General features: G+C 63.4%; 1 protein-coding gene across 1 annotated transcript in view; it reads left to right on the plus strand.

The window, feature by feature from the left end:
* Positions 1-294: 294 nt before the first annotated feature.
* Positions 295-25,097, plus strand: part of TMPRSS2 (transmembrane serine protease 2) — a 29,684-nt gene continuing 4,881 nt past the window's right edge. The window contains exons 1-8 of the mRNA XM_055128192.1: positions 295-353; positions 8,119-8,160; positions 9,362-9,593; positions 12,340-12,426; positions 12,754-12,873; positions 14,953-15,079; positions 15,799-15,909; positions 24,461-24,504. Coding sequence (XP_054984167.1) covers positions 8,146-8,160; positions 9,362-9,593; positions 12,340-12,426; positions 12,754-12,873; positions 14,953-15,079; positions 15,799-15,909; positions 24,461-24,504 — 736 coding nt within the window. The 5' untranslated portion in view covers positions 295-353; positions 8,119-8,145. The remainder of the gene's footprint in view (positions 354-8,118; positions 8,161-9,361; positions 9,594-12,339; positions 12,427-12,753; positions 12,874-14,952; positions 15,080-15,798; positions 15,910-24,460; positions 24,505-25,097) is intronic.

Below are 25,097 nucleotides of genomic sequence, written 5' to 3' on the forward strand. Positions count from 1 at the left end.
TTCCTGTTCCGTTCTGGGTTTAAGCGGGGCCGCCAGGTCGGGGGTGCTGGCGCTGGGGGACCCGTGGCCGGTCGGGGCTGCCTGCCCCTCTGGGCGCCTCCTGGGTGGGTGCGTGGGGGCAGGGCAGGCGCCGGCGGCTCCCTGGAATTCTCCCGAAAAAAACTCCAGCCGGGGCTTTCCTGGGGGGGAAACTCCTCCTCCCTCCCGCGCGCTTGGAGGTGTCGCCGCGGGCAGCGGGTCCCGCCCCCGGGATTAAAGCTCGGTCCGGGCCGGCCCGGCCAGAGTCCCGCGCCGGGCGAGGAGGCAGAGGCCGGCGGGACTGGACGGGACGGGCAGCCGCGGGGGCCGCGCAGGTACGCGGGTGCGGGGCGCGCGGGCCAGGGGCAGCGCCAGGTGAGCGCGGCAGGTGCGGGCGGGACGGGACGGGCAGCCGCGGGGGAGCGCCGGGACGCGGGTGCGGGGCGCGCGGGCCAGGGGCAGCGCCAGGTGCGCGCGGCAGGTGCGGGCGGGACGGGACGGGCAGCCGCGGGGGAGCGCCGGGACGCGGGTGCGGGGCGCGCGGGCCAGGGGCAGCGCCAGGTGCGCGCGGCAGGTGCGGGCGGGACGGGACGGGCAGCCGCGAGGGCGCGCAGGGACGCGGGTGCGGGGCGCGCGGGCCAGGGCAGCTCCAGGTGCGGCGGGGCCGGGCGCGCGGAGTTACGCGCCTGCCCCGCGCTGCCCCGCGCTGCCTCGCCAGAGCCCAGCCAGGGCCGGGGAAGGAGACTTGGGTGGGGGGGGGTCTCGGCCCGCGGAGATCTGGGCTGCGCCCTTCCCCTTTGAGGGCCCGGAGGGCGGGGACTGGCGACGCATCTGGGTCGCAAATCTCGACAGTCACCTGAACTCTCGGCTCCCTTCTGCCGTGGGGGCGGGGAAACTGGAGGCGCGCGGCCTGGGGCGGGCAGGGTGGTGCAGCCCCTCGGGGCCAAGGCCAGCACACCTGGCCGCTGCGCTCTGCTCACCGGCTCCCCTGGAATGGGGCCGGGCACCCTGCATTCCGGAGCGGGCATGCTGTCCCCGAGACCAGAGTCGCGGGCGCCCTGTCGGCAGCCTCCGGGCTGGGCGGAGGAGCCGCTTCACACCCCAGACTCCGGGAACTGGGGCTTCCAGCCCTGGTTCTGCGGCATTTTCACTCTGGGACCTAGGGGCGATGGGGGGGGGGGGGCTGTCTCCACAGAACAGAGCAGGGCACTTGGGGTTCGGAAAGCGCAGGGTTTCAGAGAGTGGTGGGGCCTTGGGTACAGCCTCCTGGGGGCTGGGGGTGGCACACGCCTTGCTTCAACAGAGTCCTGGGCGCCCCCCGCCACAGGCGACCAGGCCTTCCGGAAAGTTCCAAAGGCAGAGAAAAGGCGGGACAGCTGTTCCTGGGGTGTGGGGAAAGCCAGCCCAGCCGTGTGGAAGGGGCAGCCTAACCCAGGAGATGGGGGCCCTCCAGGAAACGGGGGTGCAGGAACTGAGAGGCACCCCCAAGCTCTGAGGCCACCAGCGCTGCAGTGAGGGGCCCCCAGGAAGTCGTGGGTCACCCTGGGCTCCCATGGCCTTAGCATGGCCGGCGTGCCCCCTCGCAGCTGCTCTGACTGGAGTCGGAATGAACGGCAACACAGCCCAGACAGCCCCGTGGCCTTTGCTCTGCCCACCTCCTGAGGGGCTGACGGTACCAGCCAGGGCCAGAGAGATCGTCCAGGGGGTAGGCCACAGCCTTGCTTGAGGCCCATCCTGGAATGACCCCAGCACCGCTAGGAGGGATGTCTGAGCACCACTGGGAGTGGCCCCAGGGCACTCTCCCTCCCTCTGGCTCTCTCCCTCTCTCTCCTCCCCTCTCCCCCCCCTCCTCTCTCTCCCTCTCTCCTCCTTTCTCTCTCCCTCTCTCCCCTTTCCCTCTCTCTCCCTCTCTCCTCCTTCTCTCCCTCTCTCCCTCTCCCTCTCTCCCTCTTCCTCCCTCTCTCCCTCTCTCCCCTCTCCCTCTCTCTCTGTGTCTCTGTCTCTCTCTGTCTTGCTTTCTCTCTCTCTGTCTCTTTGTGTCTCTCTGTCTCTGTCTCTGTCTCTCTCTCTCTCTGTCTCCCAGCACCTGCTCTCTCTGCTGGTGTGTGGTGCGGCTTGGCCATGGCTGTCATTCTCAGCCACCTCCCTTTCAGGGACCTCCCAAGGCCTCCTTGTTTCTCCAGACGTTGTGGCGGAGGAAACAGGTCCGGGGATGGCTCCCGGGACCCCGGGAGCTTAGCTGGGGAGGTGGTGGCGTGAGGCGGCCCCCCACAGCTCCCTGGAGCCTGGGGGACACAGCTGGGGGGGAATCAAGAGTGGGGGGGAGGGTGACCTGCCCAGGGACCCCACTGCAGGAAGTGGGGCGAGGACCACTCCTCCCCTGAGTGTGGGCCCCTTCCTTCCCAGGCCGAGGGGGGCCTGGCATTTCTGGGGGAGACAGGGGGAGAAGGAAGCCAAGAGGCCGAGACTTCTGCCAGCGTCTCCTGGGAGCCCCTGTTCCCACTTTCCCCCCTTTTGTTTCTGGGCCAAACCCGGCCTGCTCAGGCCTTACTCCCAGCTCGGTGCTCAGGGTCCCTGCTGGTGCTGACCGTGGGGCTGAGCAAGGCCCCGCCTCTCTGGCCCCGCAGAGGCTCCCTCTAGTGCTGGCCCCGTGGGCGAGGGCCGGCATTGGACATGTCCCGGCGCCTCCGCACACATGTGGTTCTGTCTCGGTCCAGCTGCGGTTCCGAGGCCCGGGGAAGGCAGCAGCTCAGACCCCAGCATGGGGCTCAGGAGTCAGCTGGTCTGTAGCTTCTGGAACTTTCTGGGTTTGGGAAGCTGCCCAGGGCCACAGACCCAGGACGCCTGAGAGTCATGGCCAGTTGGGGAAACTGACCCCGCTGTAGAGAAGGATCTGGAAGATTGGGTGGGGCCGGGGGGTGCGGGGGGCTTCCGACCCCCGTTTGCCCACCCTGCTGTCTGCCAGGGCCCCGGGTGGCCACAGCTGGCTGCTCTTCCTGGCCCTTCTTTCCAGGGCACCTGCCAGACCCCCAACCTGGGGTATACCCCCAGCAGTCTCCCCTGTGGGAAGGCAGACGGGCTCGGGAAGTGGGGTGCAATGTCGCAGATCTGAGCCCTGAGGTGTGCGTGCGGCTGGCCGTTGTGAGCTCCTTCCTGGCACGGGGGCAGGAGCCTTGGCTGGCCCCCCAGGGGCAGTGGGCTGGGGACCCTTGACTCCCACTGCACCTGAGGAAGAACAAGAGCGGGGGTAGGGGGTCTCGCAGCAAGTGGGGGCTCAGGAAGGAAGAGGAGGTTGTGTCCCCCCCATGTCTGAGCACAGGAAGCATCAGGAGGAGAGTGTGTGGCGTGTCTCGGTCAAGATGACATCGCAGGGGGAGGCTGGGAGGGGCAGGGACCCCACGGAGCAGAGGTCGCAAACGGGGAACTTCTTTTGGTGCTGGGGTGGGGGGAGGAAAGTGCCCCAGGTGTTGGGCTGTGTCTGGGCCGGCCAACAGGTGTGTGTGTATGTGTGTGTGTGTGTGTGTGTGTGTATGCATGCACAGCTGTACAGATGTCATGTGCACGTGTGTGTGTGTGTGTGTGTGTGTGTGTGTGGGCGGGGGGGAGGTGCAGAAACATGAGGGTGCAGAGTGTGTGGTGGCGGGGGTGGTGGCTTGGGGTGGGGGGTGGCATGGGAGTGGGGGGTGGCATCAGAGGTGTGTGGTGGCCCTGGGGGCCGTGACAGCACCGGGGGATGTGGTGGAGTTGGGGCATGCGGCACGGCACAGACGCCATACGTGCAGGCGTGGGCTGGGACCTTGGCTCCGGGCACTGGACCCGAGATGCGGCTGGGAGGGCAGAGGGTGATGAAGGCCGGTGGTGGTGTGTGTGGCAGTGCCCGGGCTGGGACTCCCAGCCTCTCCCTGCCACGTGCCCTCTGACCTCACCCAGGTGATGGGACTCGGGCGCCTGAGTCGGGTTCTCTTGGCACGGCCTTAACTTCCGGCCCCTGCACAGACAAGAGCTACGTGTCACCCCCCCCCCCAGCCCCCACGTGCTCGGGAGCGGGTGAGAAAGGGCGCCCAGGGGCGCTGAGAACCGTGCCAGGACCGGCCTTTCCTGGGCACCCGCAGAGCCCCCGGAAGGAATCCTGGTGCCCTGAGCAGCGCCCGAGAATCCTCCTGCTCTAGTGCTCAGGATGCGTGGATGGAGTGACCCTCCCCGCAGACAGTCCCGGGCAGGCTGCCGTCTGTCTGCCACAGACTCCCCGCAGAGTGACCGGGGCCCGCCACAGGCCTGGAAGCCGTCCACTTGGTTTCCTCTCTCACATGCCTCTGGGGCAAGCCCTGCTTCCTCGCCCGGGGCAAGCCCTGCTTCCTCGCCCGGGGCCTGTCTCCTGGTCACCTCCTTCCCGCCCGTGGCCTGTCTCCTGGTCACCTCCTCCCCGCCCGTGGCCTGTCTCCTGGTCGCCTCCTTCCCGCCCGTGGCCTGTCTCCTGGTCACCTCCTCCCCGCCCAGAGCCTGTCTCCTGGTCGCCTCCTTCCCACTGGGACCGGGGCCCCAGGAGGGAGAGGGCAGCTGAGCGCAGGGGTGCCCAGCCCTCGCCCTGACGGAGTCTGCTCTCCTCCCGGCTGTGCGTCTCTCTCTCAGGTTGCAGGTTTGCTCCCCCGGCCCTGGGAGTCAGAGCACAGCGGCCTCATCTTCACGTGGAACAAGGCCAGAGCCCAGCATGGTTCAGCTCTGGTCCCCAGTGGAATCTTCCGGAGCCAGAAGCATTCCTAGGGGAAACTCGAGGCCCCGGCTGGCCGTGATGTGGCTCTCCCTCGCTCTCTGTGCCTCTGCCTCACGGGGCCAGTCCCTGGGAAAGCCCCTGTTTTAGTCCCGTCCACCGTCTGACTTCAACTGTCACCGACACCCGCTGTCTGCCATAAACATTCCACTGGCCGGCCCGGAGCACGCACGGGCAGTCTGGTGGGCCCTCTGGACACTCGCCCCTGGACAGGCCCTGCTGCCGGGCAGCAGGAAGCCGGCACAGACGCCGAGGCCAAGGCGGCGGACATCACTTGCCCGCCCCGCTCTCACCTTGGGTGTCTGTGAGGAGCAAAGGCCCATGTGGTGGCGGCAGGGGACCAGCGCCCGGCGCCGAGGGGACCCTCCGTGAGGGACCCAGATCCCGGGAGCTTTGCTTTGGCCTTTCCAGACCCCAGCTGCTGTATCGCTGGCACGTCCTGGCTCAGGATGGCCTGAGAGCACCCGGCCAGCAGGTTAGCGCCGTAGTGGACGGCCCTGGTGGACGGACAGCTGGGCCCTGTCTCTCCGTGGAGGTGCTGTCGCCGTCGGGGGAGCTAGGTGGCACCTGAGCGCTTCCAAACCTCCCAGGACCATTGCTTGGTTGCACGAGACTTTCCAGAACCAAGACTGAGCCTCCGTCCAGGTCCCTTGGGTGCCGGGAAGAATGTCACCAAGCACCTCCTTGGAGGCACGCCGAGCCCGTCAGACGCTGGTCGGGGAGAGCGCTGGGAGCCCGTGGGGACCGACACGTCTGCCCGGGGGTGCCATCGACACGGCCTTCTGGTCCCCGTGGCCCCGGGCGGCCAGCACATCTCTTCCAGGGGGACGGCTGGCCCTCCCTGTCTTCTGTGCCCAGGCCTGATGTGGCCGGGATGGCCACGTGGGACCGGCCGTGTGGATTTCCGTGGGGCCCGGTGCGCCCGCCTTGCCCGGCTGCCCGGGGCTGGCCAGGAGGTTCTCGGATGACTGGGAAGCACGGATTGCCTCCGGGCTGGGCCCGGCCTCCCTCCAGACAGCTCCTGCGCAGGGCAGGCCGCCAGCACGATCAAATGTTCATTTCCTGAAACTTCAACCAAACCTGCAGTGGGGAGCTGGGCGAGCCCCGCCCCCCACCCTGGAAGCCGGCCTGAGCCATGCACGGCGCTTTGGAACATGATCCCTAGACGGGCATTCTCCTGCTCCTGCAGGGGGGGGCGGGCGGGGGCAGCGTCCAGCCTGGCGCCCCTGCGGGTGGCTTCCGGCCCCTCTGGACAGACCCTCGCTGCCCATCTGCGAGTCAGCGCCTGTCAGACACAGAAGAGCCGGAGCTTCCGACTCCTTATTTGGGGGGGTTCATACCCCCAGCAGGTGGAGGGACCCCAGGGCCTAGGGGCAGGGAAGAGGCCTGTGGTGCCACAGGTGGAACCCGGGCATTTGCTCGAAACTCGGGCCCTGGCTTGGCCTCCGGAGAATCTTCCAGAGGCCCAGAGAGACAGGGCTTAGGCATGTGCCTTGCATGCAGCACCCCATCAGCATGGCGTGGGGGGCTGGCGTATTGCCAGGGTTCACTCCTTGCGTGAGAGCGAGGGGGGCCTGGAGCAAGGCTGGGCCTGACTCGAGTGCCCCAATTGTTTTCGGGAGGCTGAGGATGTAGACAAGCTCGGAGACCCCCTATTTGATCCTCCCGGCTCCACCAAGAAAGTCAAAGCTCTCCATGGGAACTGGTTCTTCAGGGAAGTGTGTGTGTGTGTGTGTGTATGTGTGTGTGTTTGTGCATGTGTGTGCACGCATGTGCATGCTTGTGTGCGCATGTATGCACATGTATGTACGCATGTGTGCACATGTGTGTCTGGTGTATGTGTGTGTGCATATGCATGTGTATGTGTGTGCAAGTGCATGTGTGTGCATGCGAGTGTGTGCATGTGTGTGTGTGTGTGCACGTGTGTGTTTGTAGGGGTGGGCTTTGGGCCAGCCCATCTGTGCTCAGAGGCTACTCCCGGCTCTGTGCTCAGGGTCGCTTCTGCAGGAATGAGATGGGGGTCAGCTGCGTGCCCTTGATCTGGTTCTTGGATTTTTCTTTGCTTTGGGAGTCAGTAAGGTCCCGGTGTGTTGTTCTCGCGCCCAGAGCAGGCCCCAGGGTTCGAAGTCGCTCGTGTCCGTCAGAGCGGGTCTGCTCTGTCTGGCCTGTCCTTTACCTTAGGTTCGCCTGGAAGGCCCGAGGGGCTCCTGGCGGCCCGTGCTGGCCCGGGAGCACTTTCCAGAGGCAGCTCTGTGGCTCCCGGCTGCCCCAAGTGCCCGAAGGCTGCCCGCGCCTTCCGCTCCCCCCTGCTTCTGTGGTGTGGGAGCCTCCTCCTGCAGTGCTCAGGTCCCCTGGCTCTGTGCTGAGGCATGCCTCTGGGGGTGCAGCGCCCTCCCCGCTGCACTGTCTCCCCGCCTCTGCCCTTTGAACCTTCCCAGCGTGCCCGGGCGGCGGTGGGACCCGTGTGTGGTGGTGCGTGGCCGTCTGGCCACCTGGCAGAGTTCTCTCCTGGGGGCTGGGCGGGAGAGCGGTCAGCGGCAAAGGCTCGCCCGGCTCAGCCCCACACCCCAGATGGTTCTCGAGCACTGCGGGGTGTGGCCACAAAGCCAAGCACCCAGGAGAGAGGGTGGGACCCCACAGCTCCTCTACACAGGCAGGAGGGTGCCTGAGAGATGGGACGGGGGGGCTTGGTGCCCAGTCCCCCCTCCCAGTCCCGCTGGGTGTGGCCCAAACTCCCGGCTGGGGCTGGCAGACACTCTTTGGGAGGACGTGGCTCAAGGCTAGCACATTGGCCTGTGTGCGGCTGGCTCGGCTCCACCCCCCTCCCCCCTGGTCACTCCGGCACACGCTGAGAATAGCTCGCTGGCATTCTGGGTGCGGGCCAAAGCCAACACACACACACACACAGGAAAAAGATAAAGTCAAAGGCCTGTCAGGTGTGACCTCTGCAGGGGGCCAAGGAGAGGCTCGCACCAGCACCAGCCCCGGCTGGTCCCCCTCTGGCTGGTCCCCCTCCCGGAGAAGGGGAAGAGCAGGGCCAGGCACCCCGGTACTGGCCAGGGGGCTCCATCGCCGCCTCCTCGGTCCGGGCTCTCGGGGGTTCTGTCCGGGCTCTCGGGGGCTCCGTACCTGCCTGCTGGCCTCGGCCTCCCTCGCTAAACTGGGGGCGACCTTTACTCCCGGGATGCCCCTGAGGGCAGGGCACAGGGAGAGGAGCCCCAGGAGGGCGCCTAAGGGAAGTGCACCCTAAAATCGCACACCCAGGCCCTGGGGCTTAGAGCTCCCCCCGCCCAGCTGCTTCCCTGAGTGACAGCTGTCTCTCCCCGCTGCAGCCCTGCTGACACTCCGACCCCCGCAGGATGGCGCTGAACCCGGTGAGTGAGTGCGGGGCGGCCTGGCTGTCTCCCCCCACACACCCCGCTGAGCCCACCCCCAGCTGTTTGGGCAGAGACCTGGGCCCCCCACCCCCATCTGGGTGAATGATTTCCTCTCACATGCCTTTCTCTTCTTTTTCTTATTCTCGGTTTGTCTTGTTTTCGAGCCACACCGGCGATGCTCAGGGCTTCCTCCCGGCTCTGCACTCAGGACTCACTCCTGGTGGTGCTCAGGAGTCCATATGGGATGCCAGGAATCGAACCTGGGTTGGAGGCATGCAAGGCAAACACCCTCCCCACTGTACTGTCACGCCCACCCTGGCAGGCCCTCTTCAGTCAATTTTGACCCTGTGGGTTGAAGTGCTGTTGGCCGACAGGGTTTCACGAGAACCCCCCCCCCCCCCCCCGCTCCCAGAGAGCCGCAGTCCAGGCCGTGGCCGGGCAGCAGAGCACTCGCCTGGCCCCGCAGAGAAATTTATTTCATGAAAACTAAACTTGAAGCATTCAGGTATCTCTGCCCAAACCCGCCTTCTCTGGCTGGGCTCACGGCCAGTGAGCACTGGGCAGTGGGAAGCTGCTTCCCGTGGGGACCCCCCGCATCAGCACCCAGGGAAAGACAGGGTCCTGCCGAGGGCGGGGGGCGCCGGGAGCACCTGCAGCCTCCAGGGGATCCCAGTGACAACTGAGAGGCCAGGAGGGGCCTGAGGTGGGGGGCGGGAGCCCCGATCATTCTCCCCATCACAGGATTCCCTGAGCACTGCAGGGCCTGCTGAGCCCAAAGCAAACGAAATACTTAAAACTGCCCACTTTGCCCCAGAAACCCCCTCCCGAGGTCGGGGTCCAGAAGTGCCCGCCCCAACCACGCCTGGGTGGAGCCAGGACCTGCTCCCCACAACCCACCCGAGCCTCTAGATGCCCACTGGGTGGCGGTGGGCACTCACGGGCACCTGGCTGTGCCCCCATCTCCGGGGCAGAGAGCGACTCTGCCCGGACCCCCAACGTGGCTCTCTGGAGCCTTTTGACCGTCTGCGTCAGCCCTGCCCATCTCAAGTGCTCCAAAGGGCAGCAGAGCACAGGCACTCGGCAGGCGTCCGTGGGCAGGCCAGTGCCCATCCCTGGGGGTGGACCGGCCCCCGGGGGTCTGCGGCCTCTCAGGCCCCCCGAGAGAATAGCGCCCCCTCACTTCCGTTTCCTTGCTCAGGGCTCGGCCCCCGACGCAGGGCCTTACTACGAGAACCGCGGCTACCAGCATGAAGGCCTGTACCCGCCCTCGCCCCTGGTCGTCCCCATGGCCCCCCAGGTCTACACCGTGTACCCGGCTCAGTACTACCCACCCGAGGTGCCCCAGTACGTGCCCCGGGGTGCAGCCCAAGCCTCAGCACCTGTCGTCCACGCTCGGCCCAAGGCCTCCCCGGAGACCCCGTGCTTCACAAGTAAGGCCACGGCGGGCGGGGGTCCCCGCACTCGGGCTCCGGCCACGGCATCTCTCCGAGTGGGCCGTCCTGCCCGCACAGGGCGGCCCCCGCCCCTCTGCCGCACCCAAGCTGCCAGCACGGCTCCACGGGAGAGAGCACGGGCTTGGCTCTGGGTCCAGCCCCGAGGACCAGGGGCAGCCACCGGCCGGCAGTCGCCCCGGCCAGCCAGAGGGGCAGGGCGGCCCGTGTCCCTGTGTCCCGAGTGCCGGCTCTGCCGGGGCCTCTCCCGGCTGTGCGGAACCACGTTCCTTGGGTCCTGAGGGCCAGACGCTCGAGTATCTTGTTTCTGGGCATTCGGGATCTCAGAGCTGGCCCTGGGGGTGGGGGGCGGGTGCACCCCTCCCCTCTCTCTACGCCCCTTCGACTGCGCCTCTCTTTGCTGTGCTCTTCTCCCTGATTCCTTCCTCTTACACAAGCAGGGAAATGTTCAGGCTGGGAAAAGGGTAACTCCCAGGCAGAACAAACAGGCCCGGTGGCACTCGTGGCATTTAAGTTAATTTGGGGAGCTGGGCACACAGGCATGTGCCACTTGAACAGTTCAGGATGAATGATCCAGTGAGTTTCCCAGAATCGCCACTCAGAAAAAAATCACAGTGAGCAATATCTGTTCCTCCAGGAGCTCACTCCCCCAGCCCTCCCAGGTCCCCAGGCCCCCGGCCCCCCCGGCCCCCAGCTCTTACTGACGTCATCAACTCATCGTTCTTTTTTTTTTTTTCCTGGTTTTGGTGTTTGTTTTTGAGCCACACCTGGCGCTGCTTGGGGCTTACCTCTGACTTTGCACTCAGGGGTCACTTCTGGGGGGGGGGCTTGGAGGACCATATAGGTGGTGCCAGGGGTCAAACCCCCAGCTCAGCCTGGCGAGGCAAGCTTCCCACCCTCTGTACTGTTTCCCGGGCCCCTTATTCTGAAAAGATAGGCTTTTTGGGTTTGGGTCACACAGTGCTCAGGGCTTACTCCTGGCTCTGTGCTCACTCGGAATGGCCCGCTGGGCTGTATGGGGGTCCGGGGTGTGAACCTAGGAGGGGCTGTACTCTGGTCGGGCACTCAGGACTCCCGCCCCCAAGCTCACTCGTCCTCCCCTCTCTGCCCCCATCTCCCTCCCCTCCCCACATTCTCTGCTGGCCCTTGAGTCTCGTGCACCCAGTAACAGTCACGCTGAGCTCGTGGGAGGGCCATGGATCAGGGGCTCAGGGGGCCACAGGCCAGCAAAGGCCAGAGGCTGCAGGAGGAAGCAGTGGGCGCTCCCCTGACCAGGAGGTAGCCGGTTCCTGGCCAGCTCCGCCCAGCGGGAGGTGCCTGGGCACATCAGCACCGGGTCCTGTCTGGGCCACCCAGACCCTCATCACCAGACGCCCGCTCAGTGGAAGGAAAGGGGGGTCAGGTCCCAGCCCAAGAACTAGGCCGCTGTCCACCACGGGGGTCCAACACGAAGGTCAGTCACCCCCTTGTCTCCCCGGGGACAGCCAGCGGACCATGTGCTGGTTATGCGGCTGGTGCATATGCGGTGTGTCCACTAAGAATCCTCCAGCCCTTGGCCCTTGCCTCGGGCTACCCAGCTGACCACCCGCTGGGGCAGCATGTGGCACCTTTGAGGGAGTCATGCTCCGCCCACCCTGGGGAGCAAGGCCTGTCTGTTCCGAGGCCAGGACGCTGGTCCCTGGCTCCCCCTGCTGGCCTGGCCAGCGGACACCTGGGCTTGTGGGATTCAAAGGGGGAACCACACGTGCTGCCTGGGATCAGATGGCACTGACCCAAACCCCCCTCCTCCTCCTCTCCCTCCCCCTCCACCTCTTCCTCTTCCTCCCCCTCCCCCTCCCCTCTTCCTCTTTCTCCCTCTCCTCCTCTTCCTCTTCGTCCCCCTCCCCCTCCCCCTCTCCCTCCTCCTCCACCTCTTCCTCTTCCTCCCCCTCCCCCTCTCCCTCCCCCTCCACCTCTTCCTCTTCCTCCCCCTCCCCCTCTCCCTCCCCCTCCACCTCTTCCTCTTCCTCACCCTCCCCCTCTACCTCTTCCTCTTTCTCCCCCTCCTCCTCCTCTCCCTCCCCCTCCACCTCTTCATCCCCCTCCTCCTCTCCCTCCCCCTCCACCTCTTCCTCTTCCTCCCCCTCCCCCTCCTCCTCTCTCTCCCCCTCCACCTCTTCCTCTTCGTCCCCCTCCCCCTCTACCTCTTCCTCTTTCTCCCCCTCCTCCTCCTCTCCCTCCCCCTCCCCCTCTTCCTCTTCCTCTCCCTCCCCCTCCACCTCTTCCTCTTCCTCACCCTCCACCTCTTCCTCCCCCTCCCCTCCCCCTCTTCCTCTTTATCTTCCTCCCCCTCCTCCTCCTCCTCCTATTCCTCCTCCTCCTCCTCGTCTTATTCCTCCGGTTACGGGCCACACCCAGCGATGCTCAGGGCTTATTCCTGGTTCTGCACTCAGGGGTCACTCCTGGTGATCGGGAGACCCTATGGGGCACCAGGGATCAAACTCGGGGTTGCCGTGAGCAAATCCAGCGCCCTGCGTGCTGTGCTGTCTCTCGGCTGCGACTTGGTTTCTCGAGCGTGGACCTGCTCCTTCCTGCTCTGCCTCATTCCTGCTCTTGTCCTCTGAAACCTAAAAGCTGCAGAGTCAGAGTCCGAGCGTCCCTTGTGCTGTGCACCCCGTGTCACCTGTGCGCGGTGGGGCTCCGTCAGTGGGAAGGCCCCGTCTGATGTACTCCCCCTCTCCTGCAGAGACCAAGAAGGTGCTGTGTGGGGTGCTGGGCCTGGGGGTGGTGCTGGCCGGAGTCGCACTGGCTGCTGTCCTGCTGTGGAAGTTCTGTAAGTGCAGAGGGAAGATTGGGGGGTTGGATAAGGGACTGGGGGCTGGCGGGGGCTGTGGAGGGCTCGTCAGGTGCCTCTGAACCCCACGCCCGCAGCGTCCCACAGTGGGAGCACATTAGGGGGTGCCCAGGCCCCTGGGTCACTGCACGGCCAGTGGGGCCCGCGTGTGGAAGCGGGAGCGGGGTCCTGCCCCTCTCCGGCTCTGCCCACTGGGCGGTGCTGGCGGCAGGGCCCGGCCCCAGCGGGAGGAGAGGACGGGGGTCTCCCCCATCCTGGGTGCGGTGGGGCTTCCTCGTCTCAGCCCGAGGGCCTCTCTGTCCGCAGTGGAGGACGACTGCGCAGTGGCGGGCATGGAGTGCGGCTCCTCCAAGATCTGTGTCAGCCCCTCGCACTGGTGCGACGGGGTCCTGCACTGTCCGCAAGGGGAGGACGAGAACCGCTGCGGTGAGTGGGGCGGGGCCGGGCGAGGTGGGTGGGGGAATGGGCGGGGCGGGGCAGAGATGGGCGGAACTAGGGCGGGGCAGAGATGGGCGGGACCAGAGCGGGTGTGGGAGTGGCTAGAGCAGGAGTAGGCGGGGCCATAGCCGGGATGGGCGGGACCAGAGCAGGGATGGGTGGGGCAACAGGTGGGGCCAGGGAGGGAATGGGTGGGGCTTGGGCAGGGCAAGGTCAGGAGTAGGCGGGGCCTGTGTGGAACAAGGGCAGGGGTGGGCAGGACCGGAGCGGAGATGGGCGGAGCCAGGGCAGGGATGGGTGGAGCTTGAACAGGACAAGGGCAGGAGAAGGCGGGGCCTGTGTGAAAGGGAGGGAAATGGGCAGAGCCAGATGAGAAATGGGTGGGGTTTGGGCGGTGCCATGGCAGGTGTGGGTGGGGCCTGAGTGAGGTGAGAACAAGGTTAGGTGAGGCCAGGGCAGGGACTGGGCGGGGTGGGCGGGGTCGGAATGGAGATGGGTGGGGCTGAGCGAGGTGAGCAGGGTCTGTGGCAGTGGTGTGCAGTGTAGGACAGGACATGACCCTGCGTGCAAGTGTGTGTGTGTGTGTGTGTGTGTGTGTGTGTGTGTGTGTGTGTGTGTGTGTGTTGGGTCTGTCAGGTTCTCAAGGCCCCTGGAGCTACTGCAGGGACACTGGGTCTGTCTCCGACTGCCCACCCCTTGCCTGGGTCCTGGTGCCTCTTCCCTCGGGCAGTCCACGTGCTCCTTGGTGCCCTGCACTGCGCCCACCTGCAGCTCGGTGGGAGTCTCCGCCCCGTTTCTCTGCAGAGGGGTCACCTGGGGTTGGGAGGGTGAGGCTGAGATGACAGCAAGGGTTGCTCCTGTTTCCTCCGTGAGCACATATGTGAGTGCTGTGTCCGAGCTCCCCACGCTAGGTGTCATTAGATATGTGAGAGTGAACAGACGCAGGATCCCCTGTTCAGGGCTATGTAGTATTCCCTCGTCTGGATTGACATGTTCTCACTAGATACATGTAGAAGCGCCCCAGGTGTGTGTTATCTGCTAGGAGTCTGAGCACTAGAAAGTGCGGAGGTCCAGTGGGGGTGACCCTGGAGAAAGGGGAGGGGCACCAAGAGAGAGTGAGGCCAGAGCTCATGGTCCCCAGAGGGGCACTGCAGCAGGCCTACAGAGCAGGCTGACGACGTGCTGTTGTGGGATGCTGCTTCCAGAAGGTTCTTGCTTATGTGCCACAGATCCCTCCTTAATTCTCAGGGCGTTCTGCCTCGTGGAGACCCCTCTCTGTTCCCCGCCCTCCCACGGTGCCCTGCGCCTTCCTCTTGGGAGAGGGAGGACCTGGGTCGGGAGGAGCTGTGCTTGTCATGTTGCTTCTTTATTTTCTTTCTTTTTGTTCTGAGGCCTTCGCTGGCAGTGCTCAGGGCTGACTCCTGGCGGGGCTCAGGGGACACTATGGGGTGCCGGGGTGGACCCCGCTGCCTGCGAGGCAAGCCTGCACATTCTGTTCCTTTAGACACAGGTCTAGGACTGACTCGGTGGAGGGGCAGGGCCCTCCCTGGGCCTGGCTCATCAGGCACTGCAGGGCCCAGGGCTGGGCCGGGGGATGTCCGGAGAGCTGGTTTCGGGAAACACCGCCATGCTCATTTTCTTTCTAAGAGGAGCCCAGTAGCGGCGCTGTTCCTCCTGACCACCTCCTGCCCGGCAGCCAGCCCCAGCCAGCCGGACAGTCCATGACCCACGGGTTCTGGGTTGCCCCTGCCCGGTCCTCTGTCTGACCCCCTCCTTACCTGAGCCCTACGCAAGCACCACACTTCCTGTCCAGTGGGTCCTGGCCCAGCCCCTTCCGGCTTGGGCGTCTGCTGAGTGGGCCTTCCTTCCCTGTTGAAAGAGGGCTGCAGTATGGCCCAGTGGGCAGCGCTTTGGGGCTCCACCTTGTGGGCCAGGCTGCGTCTGCTGGCGCTTCTGTGGTGGCCGTGGGGGCTTCTTCTGAGCTGGGCCATCGTGGGCAGGAGGGTGTCCCCCGGCCCCTGAGTGCCCCCTGGACACATGACGCTCACGGCCACTCTCCCCCCGCAGCCCGCCTCTATGGACCCAACTTCATCCTCCAGGTGTACTCGGCGCAGAGCGGGTCCTGGTCCCCCGTGTGCCAGGAGGACTGGACCGACAGCTACGGGCGGGCCGCGTGCCAAGACATGGGCTACCGGTGAGTGCGGCCTCGGGGGCAGGCCAGCGCTTCCTCTGCTCCTCCTGCCGGTGCTGGCCAGCCCCGGGCCTTCCCGCTGCACCCCTGCCGCTCTCTGGGACAGTGCTGCCTCCTCCCCGTGTCCCAAACTCCCGCCCGTCAGGACTGCTCGGTGCCCACTGCCGGGGCCCAGGGCGCTGGTCAGAGTCCTGGGGTGAGCGGGGAGGGCTGGGCGTTCTGGGGGGACACAGGTGCCAGCACCCCCTGAGCCTGTGTGCAGGAGACTTTGAACGGGGGGAGTGGTCATCCACTGTCCGTGTGAGAGAGGAGACTGGGCAGGGAGTGTCCCCTTCAGGGCTCCCAGCGGGGGGTAGACAGCCACCGGGCACCACTGGGGGGTGTACAAGTTCACCCCTTCCCTGGGGGGCTTCCCCTCGTGCCTGCTTCCGGGGTGCCCCCATGTCCCTCTCCGAGGAAGGAGGCTGGCGCTGGCACCCCGGACGAGTGACCCAAGGCTGCCCTGAACTGCAGGGGTGGACACAGCCGGGTCCAGCAGGACCTGCTGGAATTTTGCAGCGGGGGGCGTGGATTTGGCCCTGGGTGGGCCGGAGGCTGCTGATGGACGTCCGGAGCTGAGCGCGTGGGGCGGGCGTTCCCGGAGCAAGCGCGGTCCGGGAGACGCCCTGCCCGGCCGTGCCGCCCGGCGGGTCTTCACGGGGCTCGTGCCTCCGTCTGCGCAGGGGCAGCTTTTACTCCAGCCGAGGAGTCGTGGATGACAGCGGGGCCACCAGGTTCTTGAAACTGAACAAGAGCGCCGGCAATGTGGACCTCTACAAGAAGCTCTACCCCAGGTGGGTGCTTGGGGGACGGCCGCGGGCGCGTGGGAACCCCTCTGGGTCTGTTCCTCCCAGCGGCCGCTAGGGGCGCGCGGGAACCCCTCTGGGTCTGTTCCTCCCAGCGGCCGCTAGGGGCGCGCTGGTGTGCTCAGGGCGTGTGGGGGGGGGACGGGGAAGCAAGCGAAGGTCCTTCCCAGCAGCTCCGCCTTATGCCTCCCGGGGTGGCTGAGGTCATCTGCTCTGGATTAATAGGAAATACTGGCATGGGCCGAGAAAGAGCTTTCTCAGGCGCCAGTCCGCAGGCGGGGGCTCGTGGGGTCCTGTCCCCACGCAGCCGTCTCATCTGTCTGGTCTCAGATGTGACTGTCCCCACAAACGTTCCCCCGAAACACTGTCCCTGCTTCTTCTTCCACATTCCCCCTTCGTGCCCGTGGCATCACGCGCTCTGCTGACCCGTAGCCAGCTTTCGTCAGTGAAAGCGCCTTATAAATGTTTCTGCCGACACTGGATTCTGCACAGAGAGCACTTTCCCTTGAGCAATCTGCGCCTGCCGGGCCTCTGTTGCCTCACCTCCTGCTATTTTGAGCTGTCAACATCCCTGTACGTAACTTTTGCTTGCACTACCCATTCCTTCTTATTGTTCTATTTTTCTATTTAAAGCACCAGGACTTGCAATACTGTCAGAGACGAGGCAAACACACGACATTCCTCCTCCAGTGTTGCTTGCCTCCGCCATTGTCTTAGGGTCCCCTCCCACCCGCCCTTCACCCCCCCACATCAGAGAGGATGAAAACAGGAAGGCACATTTTTAGGAAGGGCAGGTGGTCCACTGGTCAGCGCCAGAATGATCAATAAATTCTCTTGTGGCTGGTGGCCTCAGGCACATTCCAAGGTTTCTAAGTAAAGTTCAATTATTCTTATCTAAGGTGCTTAGAAGGTCAAGATAAGAACCACTGTCCCCGCCCAGCCAAGGTGCTAGTAATTCAGGCCTGAATTTCTCTGGGGCCAGTTTCAATCCCTAGTGTTTATATATATATGTGTGTGTATATATACATATATAAAATATAAAATACTATAGAAAATATATAATATATAAATATATTTTAAAATTTTTATTTTCATAAGTTGTCCACATTAATTAATTACATTCAATATTTCAACACCAATCCCACCAGCATTGCACCTTCCCACCACCATTATTTTGAATTTTCCCACCACTATTTCAAGCCTGCCTGCCAGGGGCAGATGCTAGATAATTTATTTTCTATTGGTTATTATGGATATTGTTCAGACAGGCTCCACACATGAAGGAACCGGCAGAGGAACCCAGGTGTGTGGGATCCAGGGCCAAGATCTCCAAGGCTGCTTGGATCAGGACTGGGCCTCTTCCACCCAGATTCCCCATTTTCCAGTAGCTAGGCGGTCACACCCAGAAACTGCCCCCTGGTGCCGTGTAATCCCATCAGCAGCCAACATACAGAGACTATAAAACCAAGCTCCCAGAAGTGCACGACATCTGATAGCCTGGTTCTCCCTCTTGGAGAACCTGGCAAGCTACCGAGAGTTTCCTGCCCGCACAGGGGAGAGCCTGGCAAGCTCCCCATGGCGTATTCATTTGCCAAATACAGTAGCAATGATGGGTCTCATTCCCCTGACCCTCAAGAGCCTCTAATGCAGCACCATTGGGAAGGACGAGTAGAGAGAGGCTGCTAAAATCTCAGGGCTAGGGTGAATGGAGACGTTACTGGGCCCACTCGAGCATGTTGATATCAATGGGATGATGGTGATACAGTGATTATCATATCATGAAAGGTCACGCAGTCACGAAAGCAGCCGTGTGCTTCTGGAATTCTAAAATTGTAGTTGGCTGGGGTCCAGAGATATCTCTGTGGGGAGCTAGTACACTTTGAGTTTCACTGGGAGTCTCGGGATCAAGGTCATTGGTGTGTGGAGATGGAGCCCGGAGGCAGACGTGGGCGTGACAGCCAGGACCCTGAGCGGGTGGGGAGACGGGAAGGGATGGCCTAACTCTGCCGCCATGTGGCCTGGAGTCTCAGTCCCTGAACCCGTGTACCTGGGTTTTGCTTCTGGAAGCTCGCAGCTACCCGGGTTTCATCTGGAGTGGGCAGAGAGGGGACACCTGCTCCATCTGAGAGGCCCCGGGGAGTTGGCTCGGTACGGGGTCCGCAGAGATCTCCGGTCAGTCCCCGGTGTCAGTTTTCCCTTCGGAGTGTATGGAAGTTGGGCTGTGAGCAGGGCGCGGTGGGATTTGGGCGGAAGAAACAGATCCATGCGTGGGAGAAATAAGCTTCCCTCCCTCCCCCTGGGGGCTAGTGCGAGGAGCACTGGTCATTGGAGCTGTTTCTGAAATGAGAAATGCTGGTAGCCAAGTGGGTCTGGCCACTTCTCGCAGAGTGGATCATTATGGGGGACCCGTGGGACAGAGTCAACAGGCCCAGCGGGGAGCACTGCACTCTGCCTCAGCCCCCCTGAAGCCACCTTCACCCGACGCTGTTAGGGGCTGGCAGTTTTGCTTCTGTACAGCCCCGTTTTGGAACTTCTCGAGAAGTTCCGTATCTCAGAAGTTGCTTCACAGAATTACTTCAGAGTCTTAATCGGTCCATTTACTGATTGACATTTAAATTCCTGGTCCAGGGGGCTGGGAGAGAGCACAGCAGGTGGGGCCCTTGTCTGGGACACAGCTGGCCTGGCTTGGGTCCCTGGCACCGCACGGGGTTCCCCAGGCACCAGCAGGAGTGACCCCTGAGCCAGTCAGGAGTGATTCCTGAGCACAGCCAGGAGTGACCCCTGAGCCAGCCAGGAGTGACCCCTGAGCCAGCCAAGAGTGACCCCTGAGCCAGCCAGGAGTGACCCCTGAGCACAAACAGGAGTGACCCCTGAGCACAGCAGGAGTGACCCCTGAGCCAGCCAGGAGTGACCCCTGAGCACAGCCAGGAGTGACCCCTGAGCACAGCAGGAGTGACCCCTGAGCCAGCCAGGAGTGACCCCTGAGCACAGCCAGGAGTGACCCCTGAGCACAGCCAGGAGTGATCCCTGAGCACAGCCAGGAGTGACCCCTGAGCACAGCAGGGGTGACCCCTGAGCACAGCAGGAGTGACCCCTGAGCCAGCCAGGAGTGACCCCTGAGCACAGCCAGGAGTGACCCCTGAGCACAGCCAAGAGTGATCCCTGAGCACAGCCAGGAGTGACCCCTGAGCACAGCCAGGAGTGACCCCTGAGCACAGCCAGGACTCAGCCCTGGGAACAGCAGGTGAACCCCCTCCAAACCAAGCCAAAAACAAAAAGTGCGGGTGGGAGACTCTCGGTAGCTTGCCGGGTTCTCTAAGAGGGACAGAGGAATCGAACCCAGGTCGGCCACGTGCAAGGCAAAGGCCCTCCCCGCTGTGCTATCGCTCCGGCCCTGGTGCAGAGTTAGAGAGACAAAAGTGATTTTGAAATCTTTCCGTTAAAACTTGAGCATCCAGTTCAGAGTCCCGAGAGCTGCCGGCTCCTGGTATCACCCGGTGTGTCAGGCCGCTGTATCAAGCTCCCAGCACCTGCTCCTAGGGGCTAAAGAGGAGGCTCACGTGCCTGGAGCCAACTAGGAAAGCTAGAAAGTCCGGTTTGGAAAGTCGGCCGCACACAGGAGGAGGAGTCGGGCCTCACTCCTGTTCCGTCAAGAGTGAACAGTTCTGGGTTTGTCTGTTGTGGGAGGGGGTGGGTGTAGGGGAGGGCGTCTGTCCCAGTGCTCAGCTACTCCCAGAGCTGTGTCTGAGGGTCGTTCTGGTCATCCCAAAGTGGAGGCTTCTGAAAGATGATTAAAGGAGAAGAACCTGAGCTCCACCACGGGGCATGACCCGGGAACTTTTGTTTTTTCCCCCTCTCCGTCCTTACCGCTAACCCCAGTAATTACAGACACAGGTTCAGCGATGGGCCCAAGGCAGACAGTTACTCTGCAGCCGCAGAGCAAGGGCAGATGTGACTGTGGGGATGATCTTGACTGGCTTCCTTTGAGTTTCTTCGCTAAGGGATTTCGGATCCTGGGTGGTCGTGCAGAGCCCCAGGGCCTGGCACTCGCTCACATTTCTCAGAATCCAACACTCTGTGGGGGTCTCACCAGCAAGCAAATCCCGGGTGATCCTGGCAGAATTAGTGGGTTCATAAGGAAGTTGGCAGATGCTGGTTAGATCGTGATCGAGCCAAGCAGACTCTGGCACATCCAAAAGACTTTGATCCATCCCGATAGAACAGTTAGACCCCGTGTGAACATACAATAAACCCATTCTTTTTCTTTTTGACTTTTGGGCCACTCCCACTGTACTCAGAGCTTACTTCTGGCTCTGTGCTCAAGAATCACCCCTGGGGGGCTGGAGCGATAGCACAGCAGGGAGGGCGTTTGCCTTGCATGCGGCCGACCGGGGTTCTATTCCCAGCATCCCATAGGGTCCCCTGAGCCCCGCCAGGAGTAATTCCTGAGTGCAGAGCCAGGAGGAACCCCTGTGCATCGCTGGGTGTGACCCAAAAAGCCAAAAAGCAAAAAAATAAAATAAAATCAGCCCTGGTGGGTTCAGGAGACCACCTGGGGAGCGGGGCTAAGCCTGGGTGGCCTCACGTGAGGCAAACACCCGCCCACTGTATTGTCGCTCCGGCGCAGTGAGTCCAGCATCTCCCCCTTCAACTGAACCAACGACTAAGTCTTAAGTCCAGTTTCGAGTTTAATATGGTGAACACTGATGGTCTAAATCTGCAAGCTAACATCGACGAGGGGTCCTCGGGAAGGCCCAGGGCTTTAAAGAGCTGGCGAGGAGAGCCGGGAAAAGGCGAGGAAGGCGGTCACGACCCGCTGCTCGGACTGTCCCCGGGGCTCCTGCACTGCTCACAGGAACCTTTGTTTTGGACCAGACTCTTACCTTTTTTTTTTTTTTTTTTTTTTGCACTTTGGGTCACACCCGGAGATGCTCAGGGGTTAATCTTGGCTTTGCACTCAGGATTTACTCCTGGCAGTGCTTGGGGGACCATATGGGATGTTGGGGATCGAACCCGGGTCGGCCGCGTGCAAGGCAAATGCGCTACCCACTGTGCTATGGCTCTGGCCCCAGACTCTTACCTTTTGCTGACGGAGCTTACTGTACTTGCTCGGGGACGTGGCGGGAGGGCGCGGGCGGAGGCTCTCGGGAGGAAGGGCGGTTTGACTGCAGTCAGGAGGCAGAGCACGGAGGCCGGAGGCTCCGGCTGGCCCGGACTCACAGCGCGTGAGTGAGCACACGAGGCAGGGCACGGGAGGGCGTCCACGCTGCAGGACAAGAGCGCGCCACACGCAGGCAGGGGACTCCTCAAACGTGTAGGGCCACGGGGGAGGCAGCAGAACCCTCTAGACTCTTCCAGCTCTGTGACCCCCCGGCCCCCCGGCGTGCTGGCTGCTGTGCCTGCGTCCAGCCAGGACTAGCCCGAGCTGTTTGTCAGGCAGATGGACCAGGTCACCGGAGCGGCCTGACCTCAGAATCCTGAGGAGGGGCAGAGGGCTTCAAGTCCAGTTTCCCTTCCTGTGCGTGGGAAAATCACAGGTGCACGTGGCCGCACACGGCAGACACGTGTGGAGTCACGGACTCAGGAAGAGGGTCCGGACAGAGGGAGGGAGCGTCGGGGCGGCACCCCGAAGCATCACTGCCCTCTCAGAGGCAGGAGGAGAGGGGCAGTCCCCAGAGTAAGGAGACCTCTGGGCCCGGGGGCTTTCCAGAGTCCCCTGCCCTGACATCACTCACTGCAGCAGGGTCTGCTCCCGCTGGCTGGCGGAAATGCAGCCCTGAGGTGCCATGTCAGACGCAGCACCTGGCACGGCACCCGCAGCTGTCAGGGGCAACTCCTGCCCACAAAGCAGCCTCCTCCCCTCCTGCTGTTCAGTCTCTGCCCTTTGCCCGCGATGGTCTGGGGTAACATTAGAACCTGCAGGATAGGTTCTCTCCACACTCCAGAGAGCACCGTGCCCTCTGCGAGCCTCCAGGGACCCAGGAGACAGCTCGGCCCCCCTGGCCAGGGGACCAGCTCGTCCAGGTCCGGGATTGACTGTCTCTAGCTCCCAATATTCTGCTCCCTAGGAACATGTGTGTATGTGTGTGTGTGTGTGTGTGTGTGTGTGCGTGCGTGTGTGTGTGTGTGTGTGTGTGTGTGTGTGAACACTTGGCTATGCTCAGATCTTACTCCTGGTGGTGTTCAGGGATCTTTCTTGGTGCCAGGGATCAAACCAGTGGCATGCGAGACAAGCTTGATCCTCCCCACGCTGTCTCCAGCCCGCAGGCACCCTTCCCAGCAGGGGGGAAGCCAGTCCCCAGCCCTGAGCCATCATGCAGAGGACATGTGCCACAGCGGTGGCAGTGCTCTGGGCCTGGGCGAGAGTGGCTGGCAAAGCTCAGCCGACATGCCCTGTCCCGTCCATGCCAGCCAGCGCACTGGGCAGGTCATCATGGGGTAGTGAATGACGGCACTGGAGCCCAGGACAGGCCCACGTGCCTCACGGCTGAGGTGAAACTCCGTGTTCATCTCACGTGTCTAGGAGGGTTGTGGTGTCCTTGCGGGCTGAGCATGCTTCAGTGTAGGGGACATAATGTCTGAGCGTCTCCGGACCCCTGCCCCTGTCACTCCTACTCAGGTGGCCTTCGGCCCTCACTCTCTGCCTCCAGGGCCAGATGAGGGGAGGCTAGACGCGAATGGTGTTCCTGGGGGTGGCTGGTCAAGGCACCTGGAGCTGACTTCCTGGCTGTCCTCAGGAATGTGGCAGAGCGAGTGAGGTGGGGTGTGGTGATGGGCAGGTGTGCCCTGTTAAAGCAGCTGGGCTGGTGCTCAAAGGCAGGGTGCCACGGAAGCCTGGATGCCAGGGGTACTGGTGGCTGTATCTTCCTCAGTGTCCCAGCTTGGGGCTTAGGGTGAGGGGATGGCTGGGCAGGCTGCCCCTTCCCTTGGGAACTGCTGGCGTGGCTGCAGGGGTTCGAAGAGAGAAGAGAGTGGGCAGTAGGGGACCAGTTCCCTCATCCCTTGCAGGTGTCACAGCCTGACAGCACCGTCCCTGTGCCTAGCAAGGCTCCTCTGGGAAAGCCATGGAGCACTGGTGGTGGCTGTACAGTGACCCGCAGAGAGGACTATGGATGTTGTCATTCTTGACAAGAACCTTCCCTGCCCTCATATCTGTCCCTGGCACTACCAATGCCCCAAAGCCAGAGGCCACCAGGAGCCAGGAGCCCTGGACCTCCCAGGAGCAGGGGTCGGAAAGCTAGTCTAGGGCATATATGTGCACTGTATATAGGGGCCCTGTGGGTGGGTGACAGAAGCAGACTGGTGGATGATGCCTAGGAGAAACCAAGGTGCTTCTGTATTAGGTGGGTTAGGTCTGAGTTCTAAAGGTAGGGGCACACAGATGGGTCACCTTAGGGGGCTGCTAGAAGGTGCTGACCCTGTATTGGGCAGTTGTAGTGCTAGGAGGTGCAGTTCCTGTGTTGGCCAGAAGGTGGTGGTGTTGGGAGGCACAGTCTCTGTATTGGCCATCAGGTGATGGTACTGAGAAGGGCAGTCCTCATGTTAGAAAGCAGGTGGTAGTGCTGGGAAGTGCATTCCCTGTGTTGGCCAGCAGGTGGTGGTGCTGGGAGGCGCAGTCCCTGTGCTGGTCAGCAGGTGGTGGTACTGGGAGATGAAGTCCCTGCGTTGGTTAGCAGGTGGCGATGCTGGAGGACGCAGCCCCTGTGCTGGCCAGCAGTTGGTGGTGCTGAGAGGCACAGTCCCCCCTGTTAGCCCACAGGTGGTTGTGCTGGGAAGTGCAGTCCCTGTGTTCACCAGCAGGTGGTGGTGTTGGGAGCCACAGTCTGTATTGGCCAGCAGGTGATGGTACTGAGAAGTGCAGTCCCCGTGTTGGCCAGCAGGTGTAGTGTTGGGAGGCACAGTCCCCATGTTGACCAGCAGGTAAAGCTGTGGGAGGAGCAGTCCTTGTTTTGGCCCCCAGGTAGTGTTGCTGAGAGGTGCAGTCCCTGTGTTGACCAGCAGGTGGTAGTGCTGAGAAATGTAGTTCTCTTGTTAGCCAGCAGGCATTGGTGCTGGGGGGGCGTAGTCCCTGTGTTGGCCAGCAGGTGGTAGTGCTGGGAGGCATAGTCTCTGTGTTGGCCAGCAGGTGATGGTGCTGGGGGAAGCAGTCCCTGTTGGCCAGCAGGTGGTAGTGCTGGGAGGCACAGTCCCCCTGTTAGCCCACAGGTGGTTGTGCTTGGAAGTGCAGTCCCCATGTTGGCCAGCTGGTGGTGGTGCTGGGAGGTGCAGTCCCCATGTTGGCCAGCAGGTGGTGGTGTTGGGAGCCACAGTTTGTATTGGCCAGCAGGTGATGGTACGGAAAAATATAGTCCCCGTGTTGGCCTGCAGGTGGTAGTGTTGGGAGGCACAGTACCCATGTTGACCAGCAGGTGGTGGTGTGGGAGGTGCAGTGCTTGTGTTGGCCAGCAGGTGGTGGTGCTGAGAGGTACCTGGGGGTGGGCCTCTCGACCGGGCGGGCGGGAGAGGCTCACCGCGTGTCTGACGGGGTCTCCTCCCGCAGCGATGCCTGCGTGCTGAAGATGGTGGTCTCCCTGCGCTGCATCGGTGAGTGACGGCTGCGTCCCGCCCCCCCCAGGAGCGCCCCGGGTCTGTGAGCCCGGGGCATGGCGGGATGAGCACTCAGCTCCCCCCTGGAGCAGCAGCGCGGGCATCTGTGACGGAGCCGTGGGTCCCACTGGGAGGGTCAGGACGGCCAGCCCCAGCCCCCACCTTGTCCCGGAGCTCCGGGAGCTGGGCCCCTCCGGCGGGTGACCTGGGTGCAGAGCCAGGAGTCAGCCCTGAGCACTGCTGGGTGTGCCCCCTAAAAAAGAACAAGGACAGAAGGGAGGGGGCGCCGTCAGACTCGGGCTGACAGTGCTCTTGGCTAACCCACCACCAAGCCCACGGTGTTGGGGGCAGAGCCCGAGTGCAGGGGTCCAGTCGGCTCCTGGATGCCAGCCCCTCCATCTCACTTGCCGCTGACCACAGGCGCCCCTCCCTGCCCTGCCCCGAGCCTCTGCTCACGGGCCGAGCGTCCCCAGAGGAAGCTGCCTCTGTTTCCCTGAAGGACGTGGCCGGGCTGCTCGGCCTCACGACAGCCCCTGTCCAGGCTCCTGGCCACAATGGGGGCCCAGTGGCAGCGGGAATGCGGCTTCCCG

Source organism: Sorex araneus, chromosome 2 (genome assembly GCF_027595985.1).
Source record: "Sorex araneus isolate mSorAra2 chromosome 2, mSorAra2.pri, whole genome shotgun sequence".
Classification (NCBI taxonomy): Eukaryota; Metazoa; Chordata; class Mammalia; order Eulipotyphla; family Soricidae; genus Sorex; species Sorex araneus.